The sequence below is a fragment of the Hordeum vulgare genome, chromosome 7H (genome assembly GCF_904849725.1).
Source record: "Hordeum vulgare subsp. vulgare chromosome 7H, MorexV3_pseudomolecules_assembly, whole genome shotgun sequence".
In the NCBI taxonomy this organism is placed as follows: Eukaryota; Viridiplantae; Streptophyta; class Magnoliopsida; order Poales; family Poaceae; genus Hordeum; species Hordeum vulgare.
The window spans coordinates 305,125,640-305,145,212 of record NC_058524.1 but is presented as its reverse complement, the minus strand read 5'-3'; the positions used below and the strand labels follow the sequence as shown (position 1 = coordinate 305,145,212).

Genomic DNA, 19,573 nt, shown 5'->3' with positions numbered 1-19,573 from the left:
CTCGGCCCCTGACGGTTCGTTTCACTAGTATATTCACTCGGATCACTGGTCGAAAGGACAAAATGGATCGAGGCAAACAACGCCAAAGTCACATCCATACCAGTCGGATCCGTACTCCAAGCATCACTTCGTCGTTCCAACCCCGATCCATTCGGGGACTAATGATGGGGTTATAGTCCCAGGGTAGGGTCATAGGCCTGCCCTATAGGTCCTACCCAAGGACTACCCTTCATAGGGGACAAGGCCCTTAGACAGTTCCGACTGAACTAAGGACTCCCCCATCATCCAATCGGTGACGAGCATTCGGAGCGTATTTAACGTACCGACTAAATTCCACTCTGTACATCGTAACCTCCCAGGAGGGCAACGGTCATACGTTTTCATACACCATTATTAGCATTTAAGGCATACGTTGCCTGTAATGTAGGCATTTATTCGCCACTATTCCACCCCTGTCCACCGGGCCGTTGTGAAGGGCAGCGCACTCTATATAAGCGGCCCTTCCCCACTGGTACAGAGGTTGGCATTTACTGTAATCCTATATTCCACTCGACACTAAGCTCCCAAGAGCACTGAGACGTAGGGCTTTTACCTCCACCGTAGAGGGGCCTGAACTCATAAAACCTCGCCGTAGCTAAGGCTCTGCCCATCCTTTCGTACCCTACACATCTACTGTCAGACTTATACCCACGACATTCGGAGTACCAGGGTTTTATACGGAAACTCGTCTCTTACAAAGAGATTTCAATTTTTTTGAACTTATTTGAACCCCCTTGTTTTTCTGTGTTCAAAATGCACCATTCAAAGCCACATCATCAATTTACAACCCTTTCTGACTTTATTTGTTATTTTTCATGAATTTACTGATTATTTTGAGCTATAAGACCATGAAATTGAAAAGCATTTGAAATGAACTCTGAAAAGGTTCCAAGTTGGCATGGTATCATAATTTCACCCACATAGCATGTGCAATAAAGTAGAGAGGCTTACGGCAAAAACTGGATGCACTTCATGTACAAAACAGAAAATCTCCTTCGAAGTATCCGGGTTTCATACGGAAACTCGTCTCTTACAAAGGGATTTCAATTTTTTTTGAACTTATTTGAACCCCCTTGTTTTTCTGTGTTCAAAATGCACCATTCAAAGCCACATCATCAATTTACAACCCTTTCTGACATAATTTGTTATTTTTCATGCATTTACTGATTATTTTGAGCTATAAGACCATGAAATTGAAAAGCATTTGAAATGAACTCTGAAAAGGTTCCAAGTTGGCATGGTATCATCATTTCACCCACATAGCATGTGCAAGAAAGTAGAGAGGCTTACGGCAAAAACTGGATGCACTTCGTGTACAAAACAGACAATCTCCTTCGAAGTATCAGGGTTTCATACTAAAACTCGTCTGTTACAAAGGGATTTCAATTTTTTTGAACTTATTTGAAGCCCCTTGTTTTTCCGTGTTCAAAATGCACCTTTCAAAGCCACATCATCAATTTACAACGTTTCCTGGCATCATTTGTTATTTTTCATGGATTTACTGATTATTTTGAGCTATAAGACCATGAAATTGAAAATCATTTGAAATGAACTCTAAAAAGGTTCCAAGTTGGCATGGTATCATAATTTCACCCACATAGCATGTGCGAGAATGTAGAGAGGCTTACGGCAAAAACTTGATGCACTTCGTGTACAAAAGAGACAATCTCCTTCGAAGTATCATGGTTTCATACGGAAACTCGTCTGTTACAAAGGGATTTCAATTTTTTGAACTTATTTGAACCCCCTTGTTTTTCTGTGTTTAAAATGCACCATTCAAAGCCACATCATCAATTTACAACCCTTTCTGACTTCATTTGTTATTTCTCATGCATTTACTCATTATTTTGAGCTATAAGACCATGAAATTGAAAAGCATTTGAAATGAACTCTGAAAAGGTTCCAAGTTGGCATGGTATCATCATTTCACCCACATAGCATGTGCAAGAAAGTAGAGAGGCTTACGGCAAAAACTGGATGCACTTCGTGTACAAAACAGACAATCTCCTTCGAAGTATCACGATTTCATAGGGAAACTCGTCTGTTACAAAGGGATTTAAATTTTTTTGAACTTATTTGAACCCCCTTGTTTTTCTGTGTTCAAAATGCACCGTTCAAAGCCACATCATCAGTTTACAACCCTTTTTGATTTCATTTGTTATTTTTCATGCATTTACTGATTATTTTGAGCTATAAGACCATGAAATTGAAAAGCATTTGAAATGAACTCTGAAAAGGTTCCAAGTTGGCATGGTATCATCATGTCACCCACATAGCATGTGCAAGAAAGTAGAGAGGCTTACGGCAAAAACTGGATGCACTTCGTGTACAAAACAGACAATCTCCTTCGAAGTATCCGGGTTTCATACGGAAACTCGTCTGTTACAAAGGGATTTCAATTTTTTTGAACTTATTTGAACCCCCTTGTTTTTCTGTGTTCAAAATGCACCATTCAAAGCCACATCATCAATTTACAACCCTTTTTGACTTCATTTGTAATTTTTCATGCATTTGCTGGTTATTTTGAGCTATAAGACCATGAAATTGAAAAGCATTTGAAAATGAACTCTGAAAAGGTTCCATGTTGGCATGGTATCACCATTTCACCCACATAGCATGTGCAAGAAAGTAGAGAGGCTTACGGCAAAAATTGGATGCACTTCGTGTACAAAACACACAATCTCCTTCGAAGTATGAGCGTTTCATACGGAAACTCGTCTATTACAAAGGGATTTCAATTTTTTTGAACTTATTTGAACCCCCTTGTTTTTTCATGTTCAAAATGCACCATTCAAAGCCACATCATCAATTTACAACCCTTCGTGGCATCATTTGTTATTTTTCATGGATTTACTCATTATTTTGAGCTATAAGACCATGAAATTGAAAATCATTTGAAATGAACTCTGAAAAGGTTCCAAGTTGGCATGGTATCATCATTTCACCCACAAAGCATGTGCTAGAATTTAGAGGGGCTAACGGCAAAAACTGGATGCACTTCGTGTACAAAAGAGACAATCTCCTTCGAAGTATCAGGGTTTCATATGGAAACTCGTCTGTTACAAAGGGATTTCAATTTTTTGAACATATTTAAACCCCCTTGTTTTTCTGTGTTTAAAATGCACCATTCAAAACCACATCATCAATTTACAACCCTTTCTGACTTCATTTGTTATTTTTTATGCATTTACTGATTATTTTGAGCTATAAGACCATGAAATTGAAAAGCATTTGAAATGAACTCTGAAAAGGTTCCAAGTTGGCATGGTATCATCATTTCACCCACATAACATGTGCAAGAAAGTAGAGAGGCTTACGGCAAAAACTGGATGCACTTCGTGTACAAAACAGACAATCTCCTTCGAAGTATGAGGGTTTCATACGGAAACTCGTGTGTTACAAAGGGCTTTCAATTTTTTTGAACTTATTTGAACCCCCTTGTTTTTCTGTGTTCGAAATGCACCGTTCAAAGCCACATCATTAGTTTACAACCCTTTTTGACTTCATTTGTTATTTTTCATGCATTTACTAATTATTTTGAGCTATAAGACCATGAAATTGAAAAGCATTTGACATGAACTCTGAAAAGGTTCTAAGTTGGCATAGTATCATCATTTCACCCACATAGCATATGCATGAAAGTAGAGAGGCTTACGGCAAAAACTGGATGCATTTCGTGTACAAAACAAACAATCTCCTTCGAAGTATGAGGGTTTCATGCGGAAACTCGTCTCTTACAAAGGGGTTTCAATTTTTTTGAACTTATTTGAACCCCCTTGTTTTTCTGTGTTTAAAATGCACCATTCAAAGCCACATCATCAATTTACAACCCTTTCTGACTTCATTTGTTATTTTTCGTGCATTTACTGATTATTTTGAGCTATAAGACCATGAAATTGAAAAGCATTTGAAATGAACTCTGAAAAGGTTCCAAGTTGGCATGGTCTCATCATTTCACCCACATAGCATGAGCAAGAAAGTAGAGAGGCTTACGGCAAAAACTGGATGCACTTCGTGTACAAAACAAACAATCTCCTTCGAAGTATGGGGGTTTCATACGGAAACTCGTCTGTTACAAAGGGATTTCAATTTTTTTGAACTTATTTGAACCCCCTTGTTTTTCTGTGTTCAAAATGCACCGTTCAAAGCCACATCATCAGTTTACAACCCTTTTTGACTTCAGTTGATTTTTTTCATGCATTTACTGATTATTTTGAGCTATAAGACCATGAAATTGAAAAGCATTTGAAATGAACTCTGAAAAAGGTTCCAAGTAGGCATACTATCATCATTTCACCCACATAGCATGTGTAGGAAAGTAGAGAAGCTTACGGCAAAAACTGGATGCACTTCGTGTACAAAACAGACAATCTCCTTCGAAGTATCAGGGTTTAATACGGAAACTCGTATGTTACAAAGGGGTTTCAATTTTTTTGAACTTATTTGAACCCCCTTGTTTTTCTGTGTTCAAAATGCACCATTCAAAGCCACATCATCAATTTACAACCCTTTTTTGACTTCATTTGTTATTTTTCATGCATTTACTGATTATTTTGAGCTATAAGACCATGAAATTGAAAAGCATTTGAAATGAACTCTGAAAAGGTTCCAAGTTGGCATGGTATCATCATTTCACCCACATAGCATGTGCAATAAAGTAGAGAGGCTTACGGCAAAAACTGGATGCACTTCGTGTACAAAACACACAATCTCCTTCGAAGTATCCGGGTTTCATACGGAAACTCGTCTGTTACAAAGGGATTTCAATTTTTTTGAACTTATTTGAACCCCCTTGTTTTTTTGTGTTCAAAATGCACCATTCAAAGCCACATCATCAATTTACAACCCTTCCTGGCATCATTTGTTATTTTTCATGGATTCACTGATTATTTTGAGCTATAAGACCATGAAATTGAAAATCATTTGAAATGAACTCTGAAAAGGTTCCAAGTTGGCATGGTATCATCATTTCACCCACATAGCATGAGCAAGAAAGTAGAGAGGCTTACGGCAAAAACTGGATGCACTTCGTGTACAAAACAAACAATCTCCTTCGAAGTATGAGGGTTTCATACGAAAACTCGTCTGTTACAAAGAGATTTCAATTTTTTTGAACTTATCTGAACCCCCTTGTTTTTCTGTGTTCAAAATGCACCGTTCAAAGCCACATCATCAGTTTACAACCCTTTTTGACTTCAATTGATTTTTTTTCATGCATTTACTGATTATTTTGAGTTATAAGACCATGAAATTGAAAAGCATTTGGACTGAACTCTGAAAAGGTTCCAAGTTGGCATAGTATCATCATTTCACCCACATAGCATGTGCAAGAAAGTAGAGAGGCTTACGGCAAAAACTGGATGCACTTCGTGTACAAAACAAACAATCTCCTTCGAGTATCAGGGTTTAATACGGAAACTCGTCTGTTACAAATGGGTTTCAATTTTTTTGAACTTATTTGAACCCCCTTGTTTTTCTGTGTTCAAAATGCACCATTCAAAGCCACATCATCAATTTACAACCCTTTTTGACTTCATTTGTTATTTTTCATGCATTTACTGATTATTTTGAGCTATAAGACCATGAAATTGAAAAGCATTTGAAATGAACTCTGAAAAGGTTCCAAGTTGGCATGGTATCATCATTTCACCCACATAGCATGTGCAATAAAGTAGAGAGTCTTACGGCAAAAACTGGATGCACTTCGTGTACAAAATAGACAATCTCCTTCGAAGTATCCGGGTTTCATACGGAAATTCGTCTGTTACAAAGGGATTTCAATTTTTTGAACTTATTTGAACCCCCTTGTTTTTCTGTGTTCAAAATGCACCGTTCAAAGCCACATCATCAGTTTACAACCCTTTTTAATTTCATTTGTTTTTTTCATGCATTTACTGATTATTTTGAGCTATAAGCCCATGAAATTGAAAAGCATTTGAAATGAACTCTGAAAAGGTTCCAAGTTGGCATGGTATCATCATTTCACCCACATAGCATGAGCAAGAAAGTAGAGAGGCTTACGGCAAAAACTGGATGCACTTCGTGTACAAAACAGACAATCTCCTTCGAAGTATGAGGGTTTCATACGGAAACTCGTCTGTTACAAAGGGATTTCAATTTTTTTGAACTTATTTGAACCCCCTTGTTTTTCTATGTTCAAAATGCACCGTTCAAAGCCACATCATCAGTTTACAACCCTTTTTGACTTCAGTTGATATTTTTCATGCATTTACTGATTATTTTGAGCTATAAGACCATGAAATTGAAAAGCATTTGAAATGAACTCTGAAAAGGTTCCAAGTTGGCATGGTATCATCATTTCACCCACATAGCATGTGCAATAAAGTAGAGAGGCTTACGGCAAAAACTGGATGCACTTCGTGTACAAAACAGACAATCTCCTTCGAAGTATCCGGGTTTCATACGGAAACTCGTGTGTTACAAAGGAATTTCAATTTTTTTGAACTTATTTGAACCCCCTTGTTTTTCCGTGTTCAAAATGCACCATTCAAAGCCACATCATCAATTTACAACCCTTCCTGGCATCATTTGTTATTTTTCATGGATTTACTCATTATTTTGAGCTATAAGACCATGAAATTGAAAATCATTTGAAATGAACTCTGAAAAGGTTCCAAGTTGGCATGGTATCATCATTTCACCCACATAGCATGTGCAAGAAAGTAGAGAGGCTTACGGCAAAAACTGGATGCACTTCGTGTACAAAAGAGACAATCTCCTTCGAAGTATCAGGGTTTCATACGGAAACTCGTCTGTTACAAAGGGATTTCAATTTTTTGAACATATTTAAACCCCCTTGTCTTTCTGTGTTTAAAATGCACCATTCAAAGCCACATCATCAATTTACAAACCTTTCTGACTTCATTTGTTATTTTTCATGCATTTTCTGATTATTTTGAGCTATAAGACCATGAAATGGAAAAGCATTTGAAATGAACTCTGAAAAGGTTCCAAGTTGGCATGGTATCATCATTTCACCCACATAACATGTGCAAGAAAGTAGAGAGGCTTACGGCAAAAACTGGATGCACTTCGTGTACAAAACAGACAATCTCCTTCGAAGTATCCGGGTTTCATACGGAAACTCGTCTGTTACAAAGGGATTTCAATTTTTTGAACTTATTTGAACCCCCTTGTTTTTCTGTGTTCAAAATGCACCGTTCAAAGCCACATCATCAGTTTACAACCCTTTTTGATTTCATTTGTTTTTTTCATGCATTTACTGATTATTTTGAGCTATAAGACCATGAAAGAAAAGCATTTAAAATGAACTCTGAAAAGGTTCCAAGTTGGCATGGTATCATCATTTCACCCACATAGCATGAGCAAGAAAGTAGAGAGGCTTACGGCAAAAACTGGATGCACTTCGTGTACAAAAGAGATAATCTCCTTCGAAGTATGAGGGTTTCATACGGAAACTCGTCTGTTACAAAGGGATTTCAATTTTTTTGAACTTATTTGAACCCCCTTGTTTTTCTATGTTCAAAATGCACCGTTCAAAGCAACATCATCAATTTACAACCCTTTCTGACTTCATTTGTTATTTTTCATGCATTTACTGATTATTTTGAGCTATAAGACCATGAAATTGAAAAGCATTTGAAATGAACTCTGAAAAGGTTCCAAGTAGGCATAGTATCATCATTTCACCCACATAGCATGTGCACGAAAGTAGAGAGGCTTACGGCTAAAACTGGATGCACTTCGTGTACAAAACAGACAATCTCCTTCGAAGTATCATGGTTTAATACGGAAACTCGTCTGTTACAAAGGGGTTTCAATTTTTTTGAACTTATTTGAATCCTTTTGTTTTTCTGTGTTCAAAATGCACCATTCAAAGCCACATCATCAATTTACAACCCTTTTTGACTTCATTTGTTATTTTTCATGCATTTACTGATTATTTTGAGCTATAAGACCATGAAATTGAAAAGCATTTGAAATGAACCCTGAAAAGGTTCCAAGTTGGCATGGTATCATCATTTCACCCACATAGCATGTGCAATAAAGTAGAGAGGCTTACGGCAAAAACTGGATGCACTTCGTGTACAAAACACACAATCTCCTTCGAAGTATCCGGGTTTCATACGGAAACTCGTCTGTTACAAAGGGATTTCAATTTTTTTGAACTTATTTGAACCCCCTTGTTTTTTTGTGTTCAAAATGCACCATTCAAAGCCACATCTTCAATTTACAACCCTTCCTGGCATCATTTGTTATTTTTCATGGATTCACTGATTATTTTGAGCTATAAGACCATGAAATTGAAAATCATTTGAAATGAACTCTGAAAAGGTTCCAAGTTGCCATGGTATCATCATTTCACCCACATAGCATGAGCAAGAAAGTAGAGAGGCTTACGGCAATAACTGGATGCACTTTGTGTACAAAACAAACAATCTCCTTCGAAGTATGAGGGTTTCATACGAAAACTCGTCTGTTACAAAGAGATTTCAATTTTTTTGAACTTATTTGAACCCCCTTGTTTTTCTGTGTTCAAAATGCACCGTTCAAAGCCACATCATCAGTTTACAACCCTTTTTGACTTCAATTGATTTTTTTCATGCATTTACTGATTATTTTGAGTTATAAGACCATGAAATTGAAAAGCATTTGGACTGAATTCTGAAAAGGTTCCAAGTTGGCATAGTGTCATCATTTCACCCACATAGCATGTGCAAGAAAGTAGAGAGGCTTACGGCAAAAACTGGATGCACTTCGTGTACAAAACAAACAATCTCCTCCGAGTATCAGGGTTTAATACGGAAACTCGTCTGTTACAAAGGGGTTTCAATTTTTTTGAACTTATTTGAACCCCCTTGTTTTTCTGTGTTCAAAATGCACCATTCAAAGCCACATCATCAATTTACAACCCTTTTTGACTTCATTTGTTATTTTTCATGCATTTACTGATTATTTTGAGCTATAAGACCATGAAATTGAAAAGCATTTGAAATGAACTCTGAAAAGGTTCCAAGTTGGCATGGTATCATCATTTCACCCACATAGCATGTGCAATAAAGTAGAGAGTCTTACGGCAAAAACTGGATGCACTTCGTGTAGAAAACAGACAATCTCCTTCGAAGTATCCGGGTTTCATACGGAAATTCGTCTGTTACAAAGGGATTTCAATTTTTTGAACTTATTTGAACCCCCTTGTTTTTCTGTGTTCAAAATGCACCGTTCAAAGCCACATCATCAGTTTACAACCCTTTTTAATTTCATTTGTTTTTTTCATGCATTTACTGATTATTTTGAGCTATAAGACCATGAAATTGAAAAGCATTTGAAATGAACTCTGAAAAGGTTCCAATTGGCATGGTATCATCATTTCACCCACATAGCATGAGCAAGAAAGTAGAGAGGCTTACGGCAAAAACTGGATGCACTTCGTGTACAAAACAGACAATCTCCTTCGAAGTATGAGGGTTTCATACGGAAACTCGTCTGTTACAAAGGGATTTCAATTTTTTTGAACTTATTTGAACCCCCTTGTTTTTCTATGTTCAAAATGCACCGTTCAAAGCCACATCATCAGTTTACAACCCTTTTTGACTTCAGTTGATATTTTTCATGCATTTACTGATTATTTTGAGCTATAAGACCATGAAATTGAAAAGCATTTGAAATGAACTCTGAAAAGGTTCCAAGTTGGCATGGTATCATCATTTCACCCACATAGCATGTGCAATAAAGTAGAGAGGCTTACGGCAAAAACTGGATGCACTTCGTGTACAAAACAGACAATCTCCTTCGAAGTATCCGGGTTTCATACGGAAACTCGTGTGTTACAAAGGAATTTCAATTTTTTTGAACTTATTTGAACCCCCTTGTTTTTCCGTGTTCAAAATGCACCATTCAAAGCCACATCATCAATTTACAACCCTTCCTGGCATCATTTGTTATTTTTCATGGATTTACTCATTATTTTGAGCTATAAGACCATGAAATTGAAAATCATTTGAAATGAACTCTGAAAAGGTTCCAAGTTGGCATGGTATCATCATTTCACCCACATAGCATGTGCAAGAAAGTAGAGAGGCTTACGGCAAAAACTGGATGCACTTCGTGTACAAAAGAGACAATCTCCTTCGAAGTATGAGGGTTTCATACGGAAACTCGTCTGTTACAAAGGGATTTCAATTTTTTGAACATATTTAAACCCCCTTGTCTTTCTGTGTTTAAAATGCACCATTCAAAGCCACATCATCAATTTACAACCCTTCCTGACTTCATTTGTTATTTTTCGTGCATTTACTGATTATTTTGAGCTATAAGACCATGAAATGGAAAAGCATTTGAAATGAACTCTGAAAAGGTTCCAAGTTGGCATGGTATCATCATTTCACCCACATAACATGTGCAAGAAAGTAGAGAGGCTTACGGCAAAAACTGGATGCACTTCGTGTACAAAACAGACAATCTCCTTCGAAGTATGAGGGTTTAATACGGAAACTCGTGTGTTACAAAGGGATTTCAATTTTTTTGAACTTATTTGAACCCCCTTGTTTTTCTGTGTTCAAAATGCACCGTTCAAAGCCACGTCATCAGTTTACAACCCTTTTTGACTTCAGTTGATTTTTTTCGTGCATTTACTGATTATTTTGAGCTATAAGACCATGAAATTGAAAAGCATTTGAAATGAACTCTGAAAAGGTTCCAAGTTGGCATGGTATCATCATTTCACCCACATAGCATGAGCAAGAAAGTAGAGAGGCTTACGGCAAAAACTGGATGCACTTCGTGTACAAAACAAACAATCTCCTTCGAAGTATGAGGGTTTCATACAAAAACTCGTCTGTTACAAAGGGATTTCAATTTTTTTGAACTTATTTGAACCCCCTTGTTTTTCTGTGTTCAAAATGCACCGTTCAAAGCCACATCATCAGTTTACAACCCTTTTTGACTTCAGTTGATTTTTTTCATGCATTTACTGATTATTTTAAGCTATAAGACCATGAAATTGAAAAGCATTTGAAATGAACTCTGAAAAGGTTCCAAGTAGGCATAGTATCATCTTTTCACCCACATAGCATGTGCAGGAAAGTAGAGAGGCTTACGGCAAAAACTGGATGCACTTCGTGTACAAAACAGACAATCTCCTTCGAAGTATGAGGGTTTCATACGGAAACTCGTCTGTTACAAAGGGGTTTCAATTTTTTTGAACTTATTTGAACCCCCTTGTTTTTCTGTGTTCAAAATGCACCATTCAAAGCCACATCATCAATTTACAACTCTTTTTGACTTCATTTGTTATTTTTCATGCATTTATTGATTATTTTGAGCTATAAGACCATGAAATTGAAAAGCATTTGAAATGAACTCTGAAAAGGTTCCAAGTTGGCATGGTATCATCATTTCACCCACATAGCATGTGCACTAAAGTAGAGAGGCTTACGGCAAAAACTGGATGCACTTCGTGTACAAAACAGACAATCTCCTTCGAAGTATCCGGGTTTCATACGGAAACTCGTCTGTTACAAAGGGATTTCAATTTTTTTGAACTTATTTGAACCCCCTTGTTTTTCTGTGTTCAAAATGCACCATTCAAAGCCACATCATCAATTTACAACCCTTCCTGGCATCATTTGTTATTTTTCATGGATTTACTGATTATTTTGAGCTATAAGACCATGAAATTGAAAAGCATTTGAAATGAACTCTGAAAAGGTTCCAAGTTGGCATGGTATCATCATTTCACCCACATAGCATGAGCCAGAAAGTAGAGAGGCTTACGACAAAAACTGGATGCACTTCGTGTACAAAACAAACAATCTCCTTCGAAGTATGAGGGTTTCATACGGAAACTCGTGTGTTACAAAGGGATTTCAATTTTTTTGAACTTATTTGAACCCCCTTGTTTTTCTGTGTTCAAAATGCACCGTTCAAAGCCACATCATCAGTTTACAACCCTTTTTGACTTCAGTTGATTTTTTTCATGCATTTACTGATTATTTTGAGCTATAAGACCATGAAATTGAAAAGCATTTGAAATGAAATCTGAAAAGGTTCCAAGTAGGCATAGTATCATCATTTCACCCACATAGCATGTGCAGGAAAGTAAAGAGGCTTACGGCAAAAACTGGATGCACTTCGTGTACAAAACAGACAATCTCCTTCGAAGTATGAGGGTTTAATACGGAAACTCGTCTGTTACAAAGGGGTTTCAATTTTTTTGAACTTATTTGAACCCCCTTGTTTTTCTGTGTTCAAAATGCACCATTCAAAGCCACATCATCAATTTACAACCCTTTTTGACTTCATTTGTTATTTTTCATGCATTTATTGATTATTTTGAGCTATAAGACCATGAAATTGAAAAGCATTTGAAATGAACTCTGAAAAGGTTCCAAGTTGGGATGGTATCATCATTTCACCCACATAGCATGTGCAATAAAGTAGAGAGGCTTACGGCAAAAACTGGATGCACTTCGTGTACAAAACAGACAATCTCCTTCGAAGTATCCGGGTTTCATACGGAAACTCGTCTGTTACAAAGGGATTTCAATTTTTTTGAACTTATTTGAACCCCCTTGTTTTTCAGTGTTCAAAATGCACCATTCAAAGCCACATCATCAATTTACAACCCTTCCTGGCATCATTTGTTATTTTTCATGGATTTACTGATTATTTTGAGCTATAAGACCATGAAATTGAAAAGCATTTGAAATGAACTCTGAAAAGGTTCCAAGTTGGCATGGTATCATCATTTCACCCACATAGCGTGAGCAAGAAAGTAGAGAGGCTTACGACAAAAAGTGGATGCACTTCGTGTACAAAACAAACAATCTCCTTCGAAGTATCAAGGTTTCATACGGAAACTCGTGTGTTACAAAGGGATTTCAATTTTTTTGAACTTATTTGAACCCCCTTGTTTTTCTGTGTTCAAAATGCACCGTTCAAAGCCACATCATCAGTTTACAACCCTTTTTGACTTCAGTTGATTTTTTTCATGCATTTACTGATTATTTTGAGCTATAAGACCATGAAATTGTAAAACATTTGAAATGAACTCTGAAAAGGTTCCAAGTTGGCATGGTATCATCATTTCACCCACATAGCATGAGCAAGAAAGTAGAGAGGCTTACGGCAAAAACTGGATGCACTTCGTGTACAAAACAGACAATCTCCTTCGAAGTATGAGGGTTTCATACGGAAACTCGTCTGTTACAAAGGGGTTTCAATTTTTTTGAACTTATTTGAACCCTTTTGTTTTTCTGTGTTCAAAATGCACCGTTCAAAGCCACATCATCAGTTTACAACCCTTTTTGACTTCATTTGTTATTTTTCATGCATTTACTGATTATTTTGAGCTATAAGACCATGAAATTGAAAAGCATTTGAAATGAACTCTGAAAAGGTTCCAAGTTGGCATGGTATCATCATTTCACCCACATAGCATGTGCAATAAAGTAGAGAGTCTTACAACAAAAACTGGATGCACTTCGTGTACAAAACAGACAATCTCCTTCGAAGTATCCGGGTTTCATACGGAAACTCGTCTGTTACAAAGGGATTTCAATTTTTTGAACTTATTAGAAACCCCTTGTTTTTCTGTGTTCAAAATGCACCATTCAAAGCCACATCATCAATTTACAACCCTTCCTGGCATCATTTGTTATTTTTCATGGATTTACTAATTATTTTGAGCTATAAGACCATGAAATTGGAAAGCATTTGAAATGAACTCTGAAAAGGTTCCAAGTTGGCATGGTATCATAATTTCACCCACATAGCATGTGCAATAAAGTAGAGAGGCTTACGGCAAAAACTGGATGCACTTCGTGTACAAAAGAGACAATCTCCTTCGAAGTATCAAGGTTTCATACGGAAACTCGTCTGTTATAAAGGGATTTCAATTTTTTGAACTTATTTGAACCCCCTTGTTTTTCTGTGTTTAAAATGCACCATTCAAAGCCACATCATCAATTTACAACCCTTTCTGACTTCATTTGTTATTTTTCCTGCATTTACTGATTATTTTGAGCTATAAGACCATGAAATTGTAAAACATTTGAAATGAACTCTGAAAAGGTTCCAAGTTGGCATGGTATCATCATTTCACCCACATAGCATGAGCAAGAAAGTAGAGAGGCTTACGGCAAAAACTGGATGCACTTCGTGTACAAAAGAGACAATCTCCTTCGAAGTATGAGGGTTTCATACGGAAACTCGTCTGTTACAAAGGGATTTCAATTTTTTTGAACTTATTTGAACCCCCTTGTTTTTCTGTGTTCAAAATGCACCGTTCAAAGCCACATCATCAGTTTACAACCCTTTTTGACTTCAGTTGATTTTTTTTATGCATTTACTGATTATTTTGAGCTATAAGACCATGAAATTGAAAAGCATTTGAAATGAACTCTGAAAAGGTTCCAAGTTGGCATGGTATCATCATTTCACCCACATAGCATGTGCAATAAAGTAGAGAGGCTTACGGCAAAAACTGGATGCTCTTCGTGTACAAAACAGACAATCTCCTTCGAAGTATCCGGGTTTCATACGGAAACTCGTGTGTTACAAAGGAATTTCAATTTTTTTGAACTTATTTGAACCCCCTTGTTTTTCTGTGTTCAAAATGCACCACTCAAAGCCATCATCAATTTACAACCCTTTGTGACTTAATTTGTTATTTTTCATGCATTTACTGATTATTTTGAGCTACAAGACCATGATATTAAAAACATTTGAAATGAACTCTGAAAAGGTTCCAAGTTGGCATGGTATCATCATTTCACCCACATAGCATGTGCAAGAAAGTAGAGAGGCTTACGGCAAAAACTGGATGCACTTCGTGTACAAAACAGACAATCTCCTTCGAAGTATCAGGGTTTCATACGGAAACTCGTATGTTACAAAGGGATTTTAATTTTTTTGAACTTATTTGAACCCCCTTGTTTTTCTGTGTTCAAAATGCACCATTCAAAGCTGTAAGATCATGAAGTTGAAAAGCATTTGAAATGAACTCTGAAACCAAAGTACATACATAGTTCTCGAGAGCATTAAAACCAAAGTACATACATAATTCTCGTTGAACAACATATAGCTCTCCAGAGAATCTAATTAAACCATACATTGAAATTATGTAAAACATTTCAATGCAAAAACAAATGCGATCATAACCGCAACCAAGGTAACAACTGATCCAACTGCATAATGATACCAAGCCTCGTTATGAATGGCATATTTTCTAGTCTTTTTAATCTTCAACTGCATTGCATCCATCTTGATCTTGTGATCATCGACGACATTCGCAACATGCAACTCCAATATCATCTTCTCCTCCTCAATTTTTCTTATTTTTTCTTTCAAGTAATTGTTTTCTTCTTCAACTAAATTTAACCTCTTGACAATAGGGTCGGTTGGAATTTCCGGTTCAACAACCTCCTAGATAAATAAAATCTATGTCACATTGGTCGGCATAATTGTCATAAACAATAAATGAACCAAATAGTTATGAAAAGATAATATATACCACATCTGAATCATAGACAGGACGAGGGCTGACGGGGGCGGATACCAAAACCGTCGCACTATACAATAACAAGGAATAATAGAAGTAAGAAAATTAGACAAGTATCTATCTGAAGTCAGAATTTTTTTCTTTCAGAAAGAAGATAAGAACAAGAGGCTCACCACGGTGGTGCCGGCGACGAGATCGGCGCGAGCGATCGACGGCGGTGAAGACGGGGCGGGGACGGGGCGTGACGGACCCCTAAATCTAGACAAATCTCGTTGAAAATGGAGCTCGGAGGTCTAGTTTCGAGAGGATAAAGCTTAACTAGTGTGGCTCGGGCATTTCATCGAACACCTCATGTGCATAGGAGGTGAACTAGAGCACCCAAATGCCCTCCCCTCGCCGGCTTGACAAAAACAGAGCACTGTGGAGTGCTCTGCCGCGGCGGTGGGTATATGCAGGCAAGTTATTTGTCCCGATTCGTGGCATGAACCGGGAATAAAGCCAACCCTTCTGTCCCGGTTCAAGCCACGAACCGGGACCAATGGTTGTGGGCCAGCAGCGAGGACCATTGGTCCCGGTTCATGGCTCGAACCGGGACAAATGGTTCCACACGAACCGGGACCAATGCCCACGAGGCCCCGGCTGGCCCTTTGGGCTCACGAACCGGGTCTAATACCCCCAATTGGTCCCGGTTCTTCTAATGGGCTGGCCAGGGCCGAACGGTAGCCCTGTTTTCTACTAGTGGGTGTTCACCTGATGTTGGGTTAGCGAGTTTGATTTTCCTTGGATCACCTTGTTTCCATGCGACACTCCCTCATTTTATGGGGCGTTGTGGGATGGCAACCATACGGCTAATGCTACAAGTTATGCGTGGTTAGATGACGTTGGGTGCCAAAATGTACTTCGGTAGCTGGAACCAGCATGTCTCGGAGAAGTTGAATTAGTAGCGTGTTGATTTTAAGCTTTGTAACACGAGTGTGGATGTATTGTACCCATGTGTATATAAACCCGCTTTCTAAATATGATTTTAAACATGTTTTAAAATGTCAAAAAATATGAAACAAAATTCCATACATACATCTTCATAACATGTGTGGGCGGCACAAAGTTGCCAAGGAAGAATCTCTTTCTATTTTTCCTCCAAAAAAAAGATAAATTTCAATGCTTTTAAATAAAGTTTCATGACATATTTTCTTGTCTTTGTTGCACAGGCCAAGCAAAAAGTTATTTTTCATGAAATTTTCTTTGCGCACATAGAATGTGAATATGTATAGATGGAACATTCTTTTGGATTTTTTGGGAAATTAAAAATGATTTCCATAGTGGGTTTATATGACCATGGGTTCATCCATGACTTTTCCTTTGTAACACCTTCTATATGAATGAAATGCAACGCTGATTGTTCTTTGTCAAAAGAAAAGTCTGGGCGCAGCACACAGCTGAGCCAGCCAGCTCGGCTCGGTCTATCCTTCGTCCGCCATAGCTCAGACGCGCGCGCGCGCGTTCGCCCACACGTGCGGCTCCCAGGATTCGCGCCGCTGCGGGTAAGAAAGACCAGCTTGGAGGAGGGTGAGGTGGAGAGTCGGCAGGCGAGGAGTCAACTGGATACTATGGATGGATCGGCGGAGCTGGAGGCGGCGGAGCAAGTGGTGATACGGTGGAATTCGTCGTTGGCTTCGACGGCGGCAGCGGCGGCAGCGGCGGCGGCGGCGGCGGTTGAGTACGAGCCGATGCTGTTCGACGGAGCAGGGGATCGGACCGAGGCGGAGCGGTTCCTCCGTGCTGTGGATAACATCCGCCGCCTCGCTCCGTCGTCCCCCTCGGTGGTCGGGAGCCCGCGGCGGCTGTCGTCCGGGTCGGGGGCGGCGGCTGGTGGAGGCGGGTGCAGCGCCGTGCAGGTCACGATGGCGCGGCTCGAGGACGAGTTCCGCCACTTGCTCTCGTCCCGCGCTTTTGACCTCGAGATCGAGGTGCTCGCCGACCTGACATCCCTCTCTATCTCCAGCGACCGAACGAACTCGGTCTCATCCATGGACCTCCCAGCTGTTGAGGAAGATGACTCCGTCTCCTACTGCGGCGGCCGGCGGAGCATCTACCGCTCGCTCCGGAGCATCCGTGAGATCGACCTCCTCCCCGACGACGCCGTTGCCGACCTCCGCGCCATCGCCTCCCGAATGGCTGCGGCTGGGTACGGCCGCGAGTGTGCCCAGGTGTACGCCTCCGTTCGCAAGCCGGCCGTGGACGCCTCCCTCCGCCGGCTGGGCGTCGAACGGCTCAGCATCGGTGATGTCCAGCGCCTCGGGTGGGACGCTCTCGAGGCCAAGATCCGCCGATGGATCCGAGCTGCCCGTGCCGCCGTCCGCGGCGTTTTTGCCAGCGAGCGCCGCCTCTCCTTCCACGTCTTCCATGACCTCCCAATCTCCAATGTCACCGTTGTCACCGCAGCTCCAGCCACGCGTGACACCCCCTTCGTCGAAGCCGTCAAGGGTGCGGCGCTTCAGCTGTTTGGCTTCGCCGAGGCCATCAGCATCGGACGCCGCTCTCCCGAGAAGCTCTTCAAGATCATCGATCTCCACGACGCGCTATCTGACCTGCTCCCTGACGTCTCCGACATTTTCGGTGCCTCCAAGGCAGCCGAATCGATATATGTGCAGGCCGTAGAGATCCGATCGCGCCTCGCAGATGCAGTTCGTGGAATACTATCGGAGTTTGAGAACGCAGTTCTCCGCGACCCGCCCAAGACTGCAGTTCCTGGTGGCACCATCCACCCGCTCACTCGGTACGTGATGAACTATAGCAGCCTCATTTCCGAATACAAGGCCACGCTCACCGAGCTGATTGTATCACGTCCGTCGGCAAGTACACGGCTTGCTGCTGAAGGCAATGAGCTTGTGCCATCCTTGTGCTACCTCGAACTACCCGAGCATGAGAATCAGTCACCGCTTGCAGCCCATATCATTTGGATCATTGTTGTCCTTGAACACAACCTTGAGAGCAAGGCGTCACTCTACAAGGACACGGCTCTCTCACATTTGTTCTTGATGAACAATATACACTATATTGTGCACAAGGTGAAGGATTCACCTGACCTCTGGAGCATGATTGGTGATGATTACTTGAAGCGGCTTACAGGAAAGTTCACAGTGGCCGCCACAAATTACCAGCGGACGTCATGGTTAAAAATCCTGAATTGTTTGCGAGATGAGGGTCTTCATGTAAGTGGTGGCTTCTCGTCAGGAATATCCAAGTCAGCTCTACGGGAGCGATTCAAGTCCTTCAATGCTGCATTTGAGGATGCACATAGGGTGCAATCTGGGTGGTTCGTGCCGGACACGCAGCTGAGGGAGGAGCTGAGGATCTCAATATCAGAGAAGCTCTTGCCAGCATACAGGTCGTTCCTTGGCAGGTTTCGGCATCATATAGAGAATGGGAAGCATCCAGAGTTGTACATCAAGCACTCAGCTGAGGACCTTGAGAATGCCGTGAATGATTTCTTTGAAGGGGCTCCTCCTTCCCCGCATAATAGGAGGAAATCTCATGGATGAAATTCATGTACATTTATTCGACTGGTGTGTTGTGGCTTTGTATTCTTTGATTCTTCAGGGGGATCAACTGCTGGCAGTTGGAGCTCTGTCTACTCTCTGATATTTGACAATATGGTTGGTGATGAACCCATGGTCGATAAACAGACATGCCAGTTCTTACGTCATTTTGTGATCTGGTGAAGCTGTCAATCTCCATGGGTCTTCCTCTGTAAGCCAACTTGTCCATTTGTTACACGATTATTATTACATATTACTGGCCAGTAGCATGTCGATAAAGTATTTTCATTCCAGATAAACATATAATTGTGTCTACCATAGTTTGTCACAGAACTAGTTTAGGCTCGCTAAGCTTTTAACGGTTTCAAAGTTACCAAAATATATGAAATAAATACTGTAGCATATCTCTAACGTAACAAGATGATCTAACGGAGGGATTGAGAAAATATGTATTTATGTGTCCTCGGCAAAAAAAAAAGCATTTCAGCTTGCGCTGACATAAAATATATGT

General features: G+C 39.8%; 1 protein-coding gene across 1 annotated transcript; it reads left to right on the top strand.

The window, feature by feature from the left end:
* The first annotated feature begins 16,887 nt into the window (after nucleotides 1–16,887).
* LOC123411320 (exocyst complex component EXO70B1-like) lies at nucleotides 16,888–19,344 on the top strand. Its single transcript, XM_045104253.1, has one exon. It carries the CDS (start codon nucleotides 16,903–16,905, stop codon nucleotides 19,063–19,065), a length of 2,163 nt encoding a protein of 720 aa, XP_044960188.1. The 5' UTR covers nucleotides 16,888–16,902; the 3' UTR covers nucleotides 19,066–19,344.
* Nucleotides 19,345–19,573: the final 229 nt, after the last annotated feature.